Source organism: Lonchura striata, chromosome 9 (assembly GCF_050655825.1).
Source record: "Lonchura striata isolate lonStrDom1 chromosome 9, ASM5065582v1, whole genome shotgun sequence".
Taxonomy (NCBI): domain Eukaryota; kingdom Metazoa; phylum Chordata; class Aves; order Passeriformes; family Estrildidae; genus Lonchura; species Lonchura striata.
Genome location: NC_140711.1, coordinates 5345208 through 5361784, shown reverse-complemented (window position 1 = coordinate 5361784; position 16577 = coordinate 5345208). Strand labels below are relative to the sequence as shown.

At 56.9% G+C, this 16577-nt stretch overlaps 1 protein-coding gene and 1 long non-coding RNA gene across 2 annotated transcripts; one reads left to right on the top strand and one right to left on the bottom strand.

Annotated features, from left to right (window-relative positions):
- Positions 1–105: 105 nt before the first annotated feature.
- ESPNL (espin like) lies at positions 106–3204 on the bottom strand. The gene is made up of 3 exons (XM_085587562.1): positions 1795–3204; positions 1536–1709; positions 106–1468 (listed from the first exon to the last, which is right to left on the bottom strand). The coding sequence occupies exons 1-3, from the start codon at positions 2173–2175 to the stop codon at positions 224–226; spliced, it is 1800 nt and encodes a 599-aa protein (XP_085443688.1). The 5' UTR covers positions 2176–3204; the 3' UTR covers positions 106–223.
- On the top strand, positions 1607–4878 carry LOC146766584 (uncharacterized). The gene is made up of 2 exons (XR_014957282.1): positions 1607–1741; positions 3203–4878. It is a non-coding gene; the product is annotated as an uncharacterized LOC146766584 (long non-coding RNA).
- The last annotated feature ends 11699 nt before the right edge of the window (positions 4879–16577 follow it).

Genomic DNA, 16577 nt, shown 5'->3' with positions numbered 1-16577 from the left:
GCCGCTGCCGCTATAAATAGAGGTGGCTATCACCCCGCGGCAGCCGTAAACACGCGGCGGCAGCCGAGGACTGGAACACCCGCCCTGGGAGAGGGGGAGCTGGGCTACTGAGGCGGCCCGCCCAGCTGAGCAGCTTTCTTCACCGCCCCGGAAAGCCTCGCTTAGCTGGGACAGAACCGAGAAGGTTTTTATTGCAGCCCGCGGCCTCCGAAGCCCCTCGGCATCACTCCTCCAGGCTGAAGATCTCGGCTTCCTTCTCCTTCCAAAAGGCGAAGCTGCGATCGATGTAGCGACAAATCTCGTCGCCCTCCTCCCCGGCCTGCCCCGGCCGCTGGGCCGGGCTGTGCGGAGTCCCGAAGTACCGTGCCTTGATGTCGTCGAAGCCGTCGCGCCAGCCGCGCCGCCCGGCCGCGATCTCGTCGATGACGGCGCGGTGGAAGGCCCGCACCGCCCGCCAGCCGTGCCGGCCCAGCTGCTCAAACACCTCGAAACAGAGCAGGTGGCGGCCACGGCGCTCCTCGGGGGGCAGGTCCTGCTCCAAGATGCGGAAATAGCCCAGCATGAACAGCTCCAGCGACAGGCTCTCGTACTCGGCCGGGCCGCCCCCCGCCGCCGACACGAACTGCTCCGGGGAGAGCAGGGTGCGGGCGGGGGGCGGCGGCGGGGGCCGGCGGGAGGCGGCGTCCCGCCAGCCGCTCAGCAGCTTCTGGATGGCCGCTCTCTGCCGCGCCAGGCGGGCCGCCGCCCGGGCCCCGCTCCCCGCTGCCTCCCGAGGGTCCCCGGCGGCGGGCCGCAAGGGCGCGTACGCGGAGCGTCTCCAGTGGCTCAGGAAGAGCATCACGATCCGTTCCTTCCTCAAGCTGCCCCACTCCGGCCCCGGCCCTTTCCCGTGCCGCGGGGAGCCGCCGTCGGAGAACGCCTCCTCGCAGCTGATGCCCGAGTCGCTGGCGGCCTCCGCCTCGCCGCCCCCGGCCGGGGCGCTCCCCGCGGCCCCCCAGGCGGGCTCGAAGGCGCCGCGCAGGCTGCGGACACAAACGCCGCACTGGCGGATCTCCCGCTGCGCCAGGCTGCCCCCTGGCTCCCGGGGATGCCCGGCGGCGGCGGGGAGAGCGGAGGTGGCGGCGGGCGCGGCGGCGGCGGCGCAGGGACCCCGCACCCCCTCGGCGTTGCCCAGCAGCGCGGCCAGGCTATTGACGGCGCCGGCCAGGCGGCCGCACCAGAGGGGCAGGGGCTGCCCCGGAGCAGGCGGGGGGCTGCGGACGGAGATGCTGAGCAGCGGCGCGGGCAAGAGGGCGCGTAGCTCCCGCACCAGGCGCCGCAGCTCGCTCTGGTACACCTCGCCACGACGCCGCAGCCGCAGGCTCTCCACTGCCCTCTCCAGCTGATGCAGGTCTGTCTCGGTCAGCAGCTCCCCGAACGGGCCCAGCACGGCTTGGTGGGAGGGCGAGAAGCTCCAGGAGCCTGCATCCTGCGGATAGAGGCGGTCAGCGGCTTCCGACAGCCCGCGCCCCCTCTGCTCCCCGTGCCCCTCGTACCTGCTCTCCCGCCGGGTCCTCGTCCGCCAGTCGGGCCCGCAGCCGCCGCACCATCACTTGCCGCTTCCACTCGGGGATGAGACGGCCCCGCTCATCGTGCGTGGGCACCAGGGATTCCGCGTCTATCTCCGCGGGGTCCGGCCTGGGGGGCCCCGCCGGCCCAAGCGCCCCGTCCTGTGCGGACAGAGTCATGGGGGCTCGAAGGGGTACGGCCGCCGAGGGGACGAGCCGGGGGCCGCGGGCCGAGCCAGCGACCTACCGGTTGGGCGAGGAAGGGCGCCGGGATCCTGGCCCGCTGCGAGGGCTTGCGGAGCTTCAGCTCCACCGGCACCGACCTGCCGGGCTCCATCCCCTGCCGGGCCGGGCGGCTGCTGGGGGCAGAGCGCGGGCCTCCTCCTGGGGGAGGGCAGCAAGGGGAGGTGGGCCCAAAAACCTCCAGGGTCCCCCCAGCTGAGGGGTGGCCCGACACATCATCCCGGATCTTAGGGAGAACCCTCCTCGGGGGACAGCCACGGGTGGATCTGATTCCTTCAGAGGACAGGACGGAGCTGAGGAATCTCTGCTGCCCGCTGTTCCCCTGTAGCCAAGGACCGAGCCCGGGGCTGTCCCATGGCCGCCAGCCCTTCTCGGAGCATCTCATGCCCCCAGCCCGTCCTCCCACTCCCCGGGGTGACAGGCTGGCATTCCTCGGGAATGGGAGTGCCCACTGCCCCAGGCCCAGGAGGGTCTTACCTGCTAGGGGGGGCTGAGCTGGCTGCTGAAGGGGGTTGGGTCCTGAAGTGTCAGGCTCAGGGAACACCCAGAGGTGGTGCAGCTGCACCCCCAAAGTCCCTGTTTGGGAAGAAATGAACAAAATGGGCCAGGAGGGGAGGTTGGAGTGGTCAGGCAGCCCTGCAGTGCTGGGCAGGGCACAGAGGCATTGAGCATTGTATTAATATTTGATGGGGCATCGAGTGGCAGCATCAGGGCTCAGTGGGTGGAACTGGCGCCGTTCCTGGAGATAGTAGCTTGGTGACTTGGCTCCAAGCCTTGTCCTCCTCTTGGGGCCAATAGAGAATGGCCGAGTCTGGTCATGGCCCCAGGCCAGGTGCTGGGGACAGAGGAAGCATCTTGCCCAGTGGCACTGAGGACAGGTTCTGGCAGTGGGACATGTTCAGCAGATGGTTCTGCTGCACCACTGCCTGGGCATTGGTTACTGGCATTCAGTCACATTTGTGTTCTTTCTCTCCACCACCATCCATTATATATGGCCAGCATGGACTCGTGGGGCTCACTTACATGTGAGAAATTCAATCAAGGGGCTGGAATAAAATTAAGAAGCAGCAGATCTAAGCCTATAAACACCGATTAGCTGGCAAGGATACATTACAGAGTCAGCCTCTCACGCTTCCCTGGCTCCAGTGCAGGCTGACTCTCATGGGGAGGATAAGCTTATGCTGTCCAGCAATAGAGCCCCAGCCTGAATGCAGGTTATGCTTTGCTGTAGGAGGGGGGAATTTCCAGAAAGCCCTTTGACACAGGGTTGTGCCAGGGCTGTCTCCCCCAGCCTGGAGAGCATCTCCTGGGATTTCAGCTCTCCACAGTGCAAGGGTGTGCAGAAGCATGAGAGGAAAGGGGGTTCTGCCCTAAACCTTCATCTCTGCCTCTTTTCTCACTCTGCTCCTCAGGAAAGCAGGCACTGGCCCCCTTTGGGATCTGCTCAGAGAGTCTTGAGGGACTTGACTTTCCCTTTCCCTTTCCCAGCTGCATACCCAGAAGCATGAGCAAAGCAGCACAGAAACAACCAAGGATGGCCTCTCTCCTCCAGCTCCAATAACCACGTTCACCCCTCTCCACCAGTTCTTCAGCCTTATCCCACCCTATCTGCCCATGTTCCCACAGCCGTATCCTTCCCTCTCCCAGAGCTCCCACTCCCTCAATCCTGCACTAAAGAGCAAACGAGCAGAAGAAACCAGGCAAGGCCTTTCTCAGCATCCTGGTTTTCATTTCAGAGGGGCCATGGAGGATCCACATCAGATGGGATCAAGGGGAGGAGGTGCACGTGGTCCCGAGGCCGGCTCTTCTTCCCCGCTCCCTCAGTGGCCACGATGGAAGTTCCCCAGGTTGTCCAGGAGGTTGGTTCCTGCCCTGGCCCGTTTCTGTCCAGCCCCTCCAACTCTCTCTGGACACGCTGGCGCAGCCCAGGGGGGCTCGGTGCCCGGTCCCCATCGGAGAATGTCGGACCACGGCCACCTCCAGGAGCAGCCAACTCCTGCCGCTGCCGCCACCGCACCACGAAGGGATGGAGGCGGTGGGGCCGACGTGGGGCCCGCCCGGCACGGTTCTGCAGCCCCTGCAGCAGGCGGATGGCCTCAATGGGCCCCTGGCAGATGGGGCAGGCGGCAGCGGGGTCGTGGCCGGCCTGGTGCTGGATGCAGGCGTGGCAGAACACGTGCCCGCAGGGCTCCACGGCAGCAGCGGGGCTCCGCAGGAAATCCACGCAGATGCGGCAGACCCGGACGGCTCCTGGCGCTGGTGCCTCTGGCCCGACCTCCGCCATCGGTGCTGAGGTGGTCTCAGAGTTTCTGCTTCTGTTTGGTGCTGCTGCTGTGGATATTGGTGTCTGTTTGCCTCGTTATTATGCGTTCATATCATAATAGTCACCGAAATCATTGTGTGTGCATGCTTGTATTAACTGTTATACAGTTGTTGTATCACTTTGTGCTGGAAAATGAAGTATTGAGACTTGTCTACAAGAGGCAGTCTCAAGAAAAATTTATTACTGATAAATAACACAGAGACTAGAAATTTTCAGTTCCCCTGAAGTTGCAGAATAGAGCTTTAGGACTAACTAGCAAAAAAGACAACAAGATGTAAAGGAAAGCAGTAACCAGTGGAGAAACAGACAGAGGACTACAGAGGGGTTTTTTGCAAGTTACATAACAAAAAACAATAGTAGATGTCCAAAGAAAATGTTCAAAGAAAGATCACCTGTAATATTGATGCATTCAGTGAATATGCCCACCAGATACCCCTTTAGATGAAATCCGTGACTAAAAAAGGACTTGCAGTAGAAGGCAAATGCAGGCAAATTAGTTCTAGGAAAGTGGTGTTTGTGTATTGTTGCCTTGATTCTTAAGATTTTCTAAAGCCTTCTGAGTTTACATTCTTGTAGAGAACTTTCACACATAACTTTCTAAGAACTATATATTGTTTACCATTCCTCCACAGAGGTGGAGAAATTTGATGTACTAGTAGTTTATCCAATGTCATTGGAGAGGTGGCATATTCACCCTCCAATCCACTGTCACTTTTGCAAAAGTATAAATGCTGGAGTCAGAAAATAAAATTCCTCTTTTTCACCTTTGCAATTGCAGCAGCTTGCTTTGCGCCTTCACATGTCCTATAGTGACAGTGTATTAGATAGGAGGTCCATTAAAATGAATCCGTATGTTCAGGGTGCAATAAATACCCTGTTGTGAGCTTTCACCACACACATCAGATTCAAGGAGACACTCTTCCCTGTGTCCGACGCTGATAAAGAATGTCTGCTTTTTAATGCTTCAAGTGAACAAAAAAGTTTATTTTACAGCTATTATCCTAATATAAATATCCTATGCACGCCCCAAGTTTCTACAACTATATGCTTTCCCTCCCACAGCTCCCACTCCCCAAGTCTTGAAGATACGTACAAAAAAAGATGTATGTACAAAAGTTATGTACCCCAGAACAGAGTTGTTCCCACCTCAAACGTGTGCAGCCCAGACAGTCCCAAGGGAGCCCTACAAACTGACACCACGAACCTGGACTGGTGAGCTTTCTTTTCCAGGGAAAATGGCCAAAGTATGTGCCCAGGGCTGGGACCTGACTGCAAAAAGTCCATTCATCGAAGGATGTACCCCCGACTGAAATTGTCCCCACCTCAAACTTGTGCTGCCCTGATAGACCCAAGAGAGCCCGACAAACTGACATCAGGAACCTGGACTGGTGAGTTTTCTTTCCCAGGGAAAATGGCCAAAGCATGTGCCGAAGGGCCCCTGGCCCTGGGCTGGGATCTGACTGCAAAAAGTCCATACATCAAAGGTTGTACCCCAGACCGAAGTCGTCCCCCCCTCAAACTTGTGCTGCCCTGACAGTCCCAAGGGAGCCCTACAAACTGATGCCAGGTATCTGGGCTTCTGAATTTGCTTTCACCATGTAGATATCCCTCATTCATTCCCATGGCCCTGCGATCCCCCTGGTTTGTCAGGTCCCAAGTTTCCTTTTGCCTCCTCAATGTCAAAACGGCGCAGGATTTCTCTCATCTTGCATCTCCCACCCCCAAGTACTCAGTGATTTTTTTTTCTTGCCGAATACCTGTTGCAAACTGAGAGTGCAAAGCTTGGGGCTTTATTTTTTTCTGTGCTGGATTTCTCCTTGAGACATCTGCCACCATAAAACCCTAACCACAACCACTTTGCTTTGCTCAGAATTCACAACCTTTAGACCAGCAGCATGGCACCTGACCCACTGGCCCTCCACTGGCACCTTCCCAGAGCATTCCACTGCATTCCAGTTATACTCTGCATTTTCCACGGGCATCCTGTCTGTCCCACATTCTGACCTTAAAAATGCACCAAGGATTTCTAAAATAGCCATTAGGAAGGTGTAACAATACTCTAAAAGACACCAGAAAAAGCCTTCAAAAATCCCCTAAGTATTCCTAGTAACCCTGCAACAAAAAAAACTCAAGGAAGCCTGCTCAGCCTCCAAACCCCTTCCTGTTGCTCTCTAGTCCACAGATGTCATCCCTACCTTTTTGCAGCGGGTCCTGTTGTCCTCTGAGGGTTCTGGCAGTGTCCTGGTGCGAGGGTCGCTGCCCTGTCCCAGTGGGAGGCTTCCGGTGTGGTCTCGCTGTCAGGCTTGCTGTGCTGTGCTGCTGTTGTTGGGGGTGAAAAGGGAAAAGGCTGCTTAGGGTGAGGTTGGTGTTGGGGTGAGTGGTGCTGCATCTGTACCCTAACTTGCCTCCTAAGCTGTACCCTGTAGCCCTGATCTCCACTGGACTGTCCAGCCCTCAGACCCTCTCCCTTCACCCCTGACCCCTCCCTCTGCCCCCCAGCCCTCAGGCTCTGGCTGTCACCCTCGAGCCCCCCCTTGCCCCTCAAGCCCCCTCTCAGCTGCCCCTCAGCTCCTGTGTGCCACCCTTAATCCCTCTCCTCTGCCCCTCAGCCCCCAGCTTCTCTGTCACCCTCCAGCTGCCCCTGCCCCCCTCAGCATCTCTCTGTGCCACCCACTGTCCCCTCCCCTGTTCCCCCCTCAGACCCAGCCTCTGTCACCCTCAAGCCCCCACAGTGCCCCTCAAGCTGCCCCTCAGCCTCTATGCCATGAAAAGACCCTAAAAACCCATAAAAATGCCCTAAAAAAAACCCTCATCTTCAAAATGCCTTAAAACCCCCACAAAAACATAAAAATAGCCTCAGAACGCCCTTAAAATACAATAAAAACACCCTACTTTAAAACACCCTTAAAACACCCCTAAAAACCCCCAAAGAACCTTAAAAAAATCCCTAAATATTCCTAAAAGAGCTCTAAAAATAGTCCCAAAATCCTTAAAACACATCGATAAGACCCTAAAGACCCAGCGCAGCGAGGGAGGCTGGAAGATGCGGAGCCGCGCTCCCGGCCCCGGGCGCAGCGCGGCTCCGGCAGGAAAGCGGCTCCTCCGGCAGGCAGAGGCGGCGCCGCGCCGGGAGACCCCCGCCCGCTGCCCCCGGCCCAGCGGGGCTGGCACCGGGCCCGGGGGGCCCCGGCGGCGCCCGAGCCCCGCGCCCGGAGCGGACGGAGCGGCGGCACCGGCCGGCACCGGCGCGGCGCCCGCGCCGCCTCCCCCGCCCGCCGGCCCGGCCAAAGCTCCGCTTGGCTCCGCACGGCTCGCACCGGCGCGGCTCCGGCGGGCCCGCGGCAGCCCAGCCGCGCCCAGCTCCCCTTCCGCCCCGGCCAGCCCCGGCACTGCCGGCAGGGCTCCGCGCCGCACCCTTCGCTGCCGGGCCGGGGGCAGAAGAAGCGCCCCGAATGCAGCGGCACAGCCCGATCCCCGCCCTGCCAGCGCTGCCACGGCTGCAGCTCCCTTCCTCTGAAGCCCCGACACTGACGCCACGCTCCGGCGCTCACCTCACCCCAACGAGGGCACAGAAACGTAGGCTTCCCTTCAATCGCGTCCCCTAGAAGAGCAGAAAAGAAGCGGCTTTCCTCAAACGATGGCAAAAGGGGGCTTCTTACCTCAATCCAAACCCCTTAAAAGGCGGGACCACAGGACTGCCCCCTCCAATTCAACCTCAGGATGACGAAATTTCAAAGGGAAAGGGGAAAAGTCCCTGCCACAAAGGCGCACCGGCTCACCTGCTTGGCTGCTGCTTCCCGGCACAAAGGTTTGTCCCTTGGCTCCTCCTTTGAGCAATGCTCCACGTATCCAAGTGATTCCCCAGACCCTGTCCAAAGCGCTCACCGTTCTTCCAGGAGACAGCCCCGGGAGCTCCCCATAAACTCCTCTTCTCCAGCAGCTCCGTGCAAAAGCCAGTGGAGGCAAACCCTCGCCCTAAAACAACCTCCCACCGGCAGGAGCCGCCCCTCATCCTCACAGCTCACACCTGGGGCTGCTCTGAGCCCTCCTCATCCTCACAGCTCACACCTGGGGCTGCTCTGAGCCCTCCTCATCCTCACAGCTCACACCTGGGGCTGCTCTGAGCCCTCATCATCCTCACAGCTCACCCCTAGGGCTGCTCTGAGCCCTCATCATCCTCATAGCTCACACCTGCCGCTGTTGCCACTCTCCAACAGCGTCTCTCCCTCTCCAGCGCACAGCCCACTTCTCACAGACACAGATCCAACAGAAATCTGCTACAGGTGTCGGCTTTTCTTAATCCACCTGGTTACACGATTAAAACACATAGGTGCATTGATGGTCATTGAGAGAAAGCTTTCCCCTGGAGAAAACAGTCCTTTTGCCGGCACACTTTGATACACCTTCGGAAAAAGCAGAATCTGCACCAACTCCTAAGACCCCTGCTGAGGAACCCAGCCCTGCTTGGGACACCCAAAGCAGCAGACCTCGAAAAAGGAGGGGGAAAGTCAAGCTTGGAGTGGAAAAAGAGGACAGAAGTACAGCAGCCTTTAAAAATGCCTGCACGGAGCAATAGTGGGAACCAGTCACATTTCTTCTTTCCTTGCTTTCTGTGATGACATAGATAGGAAGTAAGAACATGTTAAACAAAAGGCAGAGCTAGGATTTTACAGGTCTTTATTTTGGCAGGCTGCATGACAAACTCCTCTTCCGGGACTGAGACGCCTTTTGGGGAATGGCAGAGAACAGAGGCAAAAGGTGCTGGGAGCCCTTTCTGTTCCCTTCAGCCCCTGCAGCCCCTCCGGTGCTTTCAGGGCACTCTCTTGGTTCGTTCCTAGAGAAAAAGGCTAGGGCATGATTTTCAAAACTACTGCCCATCCCCAGTCAGAGTTTCCTACATTCCTGGGTACAAATGAGTGGATGGAGAGAGTGGATGGATGCTGTCCAGCAGTGTCCCCAGGGGCATCTGGAGTGTTCACACTGCTGAGCTGAGAAAAACTCACCAAACCCAGCCCAGGGGCCTGTGATCCTCCACCCACCCGGGGGAACTCCGGGTGTTTGCGCTGTAAACAGAGGCCACAGCGCACACCAGGCTCTGCTGTGCCCGGTGAGGAGTCTCTGTATGAGCCCTGAGCCCTGGCATCGCCTCCCAAACACCACAGAGACCTCTTGTGTCATCAGAGAAAAGCCCTGGAGCAAACGTGTGTCCCCAGCACGATCAACAAGAGATGCAGAATTACCTCCTCAATAAAAACGCTGTTTCTGATGGAAATGTTACCTCTGTCGACTGTGAGGATTTTATAGGAATACTGGCTCAAGAATTCAGTGACTTCAGGGATTCCATACCACAGGTTCCTGGGACTGCTTGGGCATCCAGAGTCTATAGTATCGGTTAAACTGGTAGAGCTGAGGATACTTAGCAGCTTTGTCACAGAGCTGGAACGTCAAGCAGGGAGCAAGGGGCTCTCTCAGAGAGTGCAGGAGGCCAGTGAAAACAGCACCAAGGTCCTCCACGACGTCTGCTCCTAGAAAAGCCAAATAAATTAAACTATTGACATGAGCACGGACACTGGGGCAACCTTCCTTACTTTGGGCCTTGCCAGCAGCCCACAGAGCCTCACACAGAAAAGAACTGATCGAGATCAAAAAGTGTTCCTAGTGACCTAGACAGGTGCTCCTGGCTGCTGAGGTACCTGAAAAACTCTCCAGACATCATCACCTCTTGCTGAAGCAAATAATCCACTTTGCTGTGTTGTGCTAGAAACACGCCCGGCCCTTAACAGGGAGAGACCCTGCCAGGCACCGCCTCAGAGAAGAACCGAGCTGTACTGGGGGGACACACCCAGCCAACGTGTACGAGTTAAACAGAATTTTCTGTCAGAACTGGGACTTTCAGCACCCCCCAGGTGCTACTCGACTGCCACAGACACACAGAGGGCTTCATGAGGTGCTCTGGGGTTGGCCAGTCCTGCTCCAAGCCCTGCTGATGCCCCAGTGGTTTTAAGGATGTCCTCAAGGAGGTGGTAGAACCTCACAGTGTTTGCCCCTGGAGCTTAATTTCTGAAGTTTTCCTTGGGAAACGCACCCACTTCCTACTTAACAATGATCTCGGGAAGAGCTTCCCACAGGCACGGGAACCACCTTCCTCTCCTGATCGCCACGCTCTGCCCTTAAAACGCTGTGTTACTGAGGCCAACTACTTCCAGACCAAGACTATCCATGCAGGCACAGTGTCCCTTCTCTTTAGGGTCAGGGAAAAAGGGCAGAAGCACCTACAGAGCTTCAATGCCCCTCTTGAGCACAAAACACTGTGAATCTGCACCTCCTTCTGCTTGCAGGGAAGATAGTAAAATATATTATTGTTGCTTCTCTTTTGACCACCACTTGTTGCTGGTGGGGGTTCCTCGCCGCTGTCCCCCGTCCCTCCCCGGCCCCCCGGGACCCTCCGGCTAGCTGTCCCCTCCAGGGCTGGGGTTTTCCACGGTCCCGCTGCCCTGGGCTCACCAGGCAGCATCTGGGTTAGCATGGTCCGAGCTGCGGCGCTGCCTCAGTCGCCGCTAGGATTCGAGATAAAGAGACCAAGAGAGACCAATGGTATGCTTGTCCAGAGAGATTGTATTGCCTGAATGGTATCAGGAACCAAAGGCCCCAGGCTATTGCCCAGATACAGTTTTATGCAGCAAAATTAAGAGATAAGGTCTTAAACAATAGAGACAGTGTTCAGCTAAAGCACATCAGAACCACCCCAGGGGCCAGGTCCAATGGGAACTGCTCAGGGGTGGGGAGAAGGGGGTCTACAGAGGAATGCTGAAGCAGGACTTTCCTGAAACAGTGGAGCATACATAAATGTATTTTTTCCCTCAGTTTCTCATTCCCAAAGCCTTTCTAAAACAATGGGGCATACATGAATGTATCCTTTTCCTCAGTTTACCATTCCCAAGACCGTTCTAAAACCTTCCTCCACGCTACCATGCCAGCATGATAGCAACACGGTGTACTTCCTTGTATTAATTGTTACAGTTTTTGGAGCACTTTGTCATGGAAAATGAAGTATTGAGACTTGTCTAAAAGAGGTAGCCTCAAGAAAAATTTATTATTGTTAAATAACACAGAGACTAGAATTTTTCAGTTCTCCTCAAGTTGCTCAATAGAGTTTTAGGACTAACTAGCAAAAAAGATAACAGGCTGTAAAACTATGCACAAAGGAGCTGCAACCAGTGGAGAAACAGATAGACAACTACAGTGGGTTTCTTTGCAAGTTACGTAACAAAAAACAATCGTGCATGCCCAAAGAAAAACATCAAAGAAAAATCACCAGTAATACTGAAGCATTCAGTGAATATGCCCACCAGAAACCCCTTTAGATGACCGCAAGGACTAAAAAATGACTTCCAGTAGAAGTCAAATGCAAGCAAATCAGTTCTAGAAAAGTGGTGTTTATGTATGAGATAGGAGGCACATTGTAATGAATCTGTACGTTCAGGGTGGAATAAATAATCTGTTGTGAAATTTCACCACACACATCAGATTCAAGGAGACACTCTTCCGTATGTCCGACACTTATAAAGAATGTGTGCTATGTAATGCTTCAAGTGGACGAAAAAGTTTAATTTACAGCTATTATCCTAATAACAATATCCTACCCTCTTCCTAAGTATCTACAACTATATGCTTCCCCTCCCACAGTTCCCACTCCCCAAGTCTTGAAGATATGTACAAATGGGCCGAAGGAAGCAGGCGAGGCCCTTCTCAGCAGCCTGGATTTCAGTTCCGAGGGGCCCTGGAGGATCCACATCACTCAGATGACGGGCGGGCGGTGCTGGTTGTCCCCTGCGGGCATCGCTGCATCTCCCCACGGCGGCCGCTGTCCCAGCCCGTTTCTCCGCAGATCCTCCAGCTCTCTCCGGGGCCGCTGGCGGGGCACAGGGCTCGGTGCCCGGTCCCCATCGGCGAGTCTCCGGCGCCGGCCGCCTCCAGGAGCCGCATCCTCCTGCGCCTCCCGCTGCTGCCGCTGCCGCCACCGCACCACGAAGGGATGGAGGCGGCGGGGCCGACGTGGGGCCCGCCCGGCACGGTTCTGCAGCCCCTGCAGCAGGCGGATGGCCCCAATGGGCCCCTGGCAGATGGGGCAGGCGGCAGCGGGGTCGTGGCCGGCCTGGTGCTGGATGCAGGCGTGGCAGAACACGTGCCCGCAGGGCTCCACGGCAGCAGCGGGGCTCCGCAGGAAATCCACGCAGATGCGGCAGACCCGGACGGCTCCTGGCGCTGGTGCCTCTGGCCCGACCTCCGCCATCGGTGCTCCCGGAGCTGGCTCCTCTCGGCTGCTGGCAGGAACTGAAGGCTTGGCTGCCACTTGTGGACTTGGAGATTCCTCCTCAGTCACTGGCGGGACTCGGAGGCTCCTCAGTCAGTGGCAGCACTCGGAAGCTCTTTGGTCACTGGCAGCTCTCGGAAGATTCTCAGACTGGAAACACAGAGGCTCCTCGGACACTGGCAGCACTGGGAAGCTCCTCGGCTGCCAGTGAGTCACAGCCTGAGTGCTCTGACTCTGCCCAACGCTGGTGGTTATAGTTACCCAAGTGGTGTCACAGTGACCGAGTGGTGACATCACAGGGTTCTGCGGGACACGCCCAGCAGCTCCCCCATCCACAGAGATGGATCCTGTGGCACAAAGCCCACCTGGCAGTGGCCTGCACACCTCAGTGTTCACCCAGGTCCCTTGCAGGCTGTCCCTGCTGGGGTGGGGCTGTGCCAGTCCCACCACCAGGACCTGCCGAGGACCTGCTCTGCAGAGCCGCTTCCCATGGCGTGTCCTGGGGCTGCACCTCCCCAGGGGATGGACTGATCGGCCCTTGGCTGAACTTCAGGAGGCTCCATCAGCCCATTTCTCCTGCTTGTTGTTGTCCTTGTGGGTCCTCTGGTGTCTCCAGAGTCCATGGACAGCCTGGAACAGACCCTGAACACTCGCGGAAAAGCCACGGGACAACCCCGGACAGCCCCCAGACACCCTGGGACACCCTTGGTACCGCACCTTCTCTGTCACACGGCAGCTCCTGTGTGCAGGAAAAGGGGACGGGAAGCCTTCCATGAAAGCACCCAACATCTCCAGCGCTGCCCAGCCCAAACCGGTGCTGGGGTGTTCAGATCCCCTTAAAGGGAGAAGAGGCAAGTTTGCCTCGAGCCACAGTTGAGGAAAGAATTGGATTTTAAACATACCTGAAAGTGACATTAAAACAAAAATGAGGTTAAATGTTTGGATCCAAAGTAATATTTCTACATTTACTTTTTCTTAAAAGAGAAAAGAAGACTATAGGAAAGTGGGGCTAGCCAAGAATGATCTGGTGGAGCACAGGGAAGGTGTTACCAGCACCGTGGGCCCGGCGCTGCCTCACAGAGCGCCGTGGGTCTTTGGCAGCTGAAGTCCATCGGACAGCGGCAGTGCAGGAGCAGAGCCAGGCAGCCGGAGCTGCACTGGGGGAGGGCAGGAGCACACAGCAAAGACTCCGACACTCTGCAGATTTGGCAGCTGCAGCTTCTGCAGCACTTGATTCTCGAGGGTTTGGAGAGTGGCAATGTCATGTCCACCTCAAAGCAACAGCACGGCCGTGGGCAGATTCACGTTTGCTCCCTTAAAGTTCAGTGGCTGGGCGTTGGATTTGAGCTGAAGTTTGCCTGATGGACCAAAAACTTTTTTGCTTGCTTTTCTTATTAATTGAAGCTTTGTTGCTTGCTCAACTGATGTATCAACTACAAGCTCTATTTGTGACTGCAAAGTGGTTTTTTTTTTTTTCAAAATAAGCCAGGAATGAATGTTTCTGTTATAGCCAGAGTAAAACTTTAACTTTCAAACTTGAATCTTCCAAGACGCAATGAAGAAAAACTTTCCTTACTTTTTACTTGTTCACTACACAGGGCCAGGTGAGAGCAGGGCAGGAGGTTGGTGCTCACGGAGCTGCCCTTGCAGGGAGGGGCAGAAAGGGCTCTGGGCTTCTCCAGAGGAAACCTCCTGAGTGTGAGATCCATCCCGGCTGAGTCCACTTCTCCCACAGGCAGTGCCCTGGAGCCGGTGGCCAAGGCTGCCTCCTCCAGCCCTAGGGCTACTCTGGGGCCGGGGTAGAGGTTCTGCCCCAAACCTCCATCTCAGCCTCTGTCCTCACCCTGGCCGTGAGGAAAGCACTTACTGGCACCTTCAAATATGCTCAGAGTCATAAAGGATTTTCCCTTTCCTGGTTATGCCCACTCAGAGATGAGCATAGTGGCACAGGAGCAAGCAGGAATGGCCTCTGTTGGGGACTGAGGAGCTGGATTTTTTTGTTTTTCTCTTTAGGAATTTTCCCCAGTACGTGTTGCTAGGACACGGAAATGACTGATACTCCAGAGAGGAGAAAGAAGTTGTCAGCTCAGGGGAACGGTGCCGCTGGCTACTCTGGCTTTACCTGAGGTTTCCCGTGGAGGGCAGAGATACCTCGAGCTTTGGATTGGGAAAAAGGCGTTGGGTTCAGCCTCTCGTGCTCCCGACATTCGGAGGGGAGAGAGGCTGCGGCCGCTGTGGGGAGAATTCGTCAGCACTGCGGGGTTCTGCCTTCTGCTGCCTTTCTTCTCCCTTGATTGGAGCTCTGCTCGTTAGACTGCAGCGGGTTTTTTTGCAAGTTACGTAACGAAAAACAGTAGTCCATGTCCAAAGAAAAAGATCAAAGAAAGATCACTTGTAATACTGAAGCATTCAGCGAATATGCCCACCAGACACCACTTTAGATGACTGCTAGGACTAAGAAAGGGACATCCAGTAGAAGGGAAATGCAGGCAAATTAGTTCTAGGAAAGGGGTGTTTGTGTATGACATAGGAGGCACATTGAAATGAATCTATATTTTCAGGGAGGAATAAATTCCCTGTTGTGAACTTTCACCACACACATCAGATTCAAGGAGACACTCTTGCCTGTGTCCGACGCTGATAAAGAATGTCTGCTTTCTAATACTTCAAGTGAACAAAAACGTTTATTCTACAGCTACTATCCTAACATAAATGTCCTATCTTCTACCTAAGTTTCTACAACTATATGCTTCCCCTCCCACAGCTCCCACTCCCCAAGTCTTGAAGTTATGTACAAATTGGCCGAAGAAAGCAGACGAGGCCCTTCTCAGCAGCCTGGATTTCAGTTCCGAGGGGCCCTGGAGGATCCACATCACTCAGATGACGGGCGGGCGGTGCTGGTTGTCCCCTGCGGGCATCGCTGCATCTCCCCAAGGCGGCCGCTGTCCCAGCCCGTTTCTCCGCAGATCCTCCAGCTCTCTCCGGGGCCGCTGGCGGGGCACAGGGCTCGGTGCCCGGTCCCCATCGGCGAGTCTCCGGCGCCGGCCGCCTCCAGGAGCCGCATCCTCCTGCGCCTCCCGCTGCTGCCGCTGCCGCCACCGCACCACGAAGGGATGGAGGCGGCGGGGCCGACGTGGGGCCCGCCCGGCACGGTTCTGCAGCCCCTGCAGCAGGCGGATGGCCCCAATGGGCCCCTGGCAGATGGGGCAGGCGGCAGCGGGGTCGTGGCCGGCCTGGTGCTGGATGCAGGCGTGGCAGAACACGTGCCCGCAGGGCTCCACGGCAGCAGCGGGGCTCCGCAGGAAATCCACGCAGATGCGGCAGACCCGGACGGCTCCTGGCGCTGGTGCCTCTGGCCCGACCTCCGCCATCGGTGCTCCCGGAGCTGGCTCCTCTCGGCTGCTGGCAGGAACTGAAGCCTTGGCTGCCACTTGTGGACTTGGAGATTCCTCCAAAGTCACTGGCAGGACTTGGAGGCTCCTCAGTCAGTGGCAGCACTCGGAAGCTCTTCGGTCACTGGCAGCTCTCGGAAGATTCTCAGACTCTGGAAACACAGAGGCTCCTCGGACTCTGGCAGCACTGGGAAGCTCCTCGGCTGCCAGTGAGTCACAGCCTGAGTGCTCTGGCTCTGCCCAACGCTGGTGGTTATAGTTACCCAAGTGGTGTCACAGTGACCGAGTGGTGACATCACAGGGTTCTGCGGGACACGCCCAGCAGCTCCCCCATCCACAGAGATGGATCCTGTGGCACAAAGCCCACCTGGCAGTGGCCTGCACACCTCAGTGTTCACCCAGGTCCCTTCCAGGCGGTCCCTGCTGGGGTGGGGCTGTGCCAGTCACACCACCAGGACCTGCAGAGGACCTGCTCTGCAGAGCTGCTTCCCATGGCGTGTCCTGGGGCTGCACCTCCCCAGAGGCAGCACTGCTCATCCATTAGTTGAACTTCAGGAGGTTCCATCAGCCCATTTCTCCTGCTTGTTGTGATCCTTTTGGGTTCTCTGGTGTCTCAGCAGCTCCTCCCACTGCAGGAAATTCAGCCAACTTGCTGAGGGTGCCCTGGGCCCCATTAATCAGGCCACTATCAAGAAGGAAGAGGCCTGGTCCCAGGACTGACACCTGGGCTGCACTGCTGATGATCAGCCTCTAGCTCA

Bases quoted from the DNA above. Each gene is read 5' to 3' on its own strand.
- ESPNL (XM_085587562.1), bottom strand. From the start codon at position 2,175: ATGAGATGCTCCGAGAAGGGCTGGCGGCCATGGGACAGCCCCGGGCTC. The intron at 1,710-1,794 runs GTAGGTCGCTGG...CTGTCCGCACAG, and splicing joins CGCCCTTCCTCGCCCAACCG to GACGGGGCGCTTGGGCCGGC. The intron at 1,469-1,535 runs GTACGAGGGGCA...CTCTATCCGCAG, and splicing joins AGGACCCGGCGGGAGAGCAG to GATGCAGGCTCCTGGAGCTT.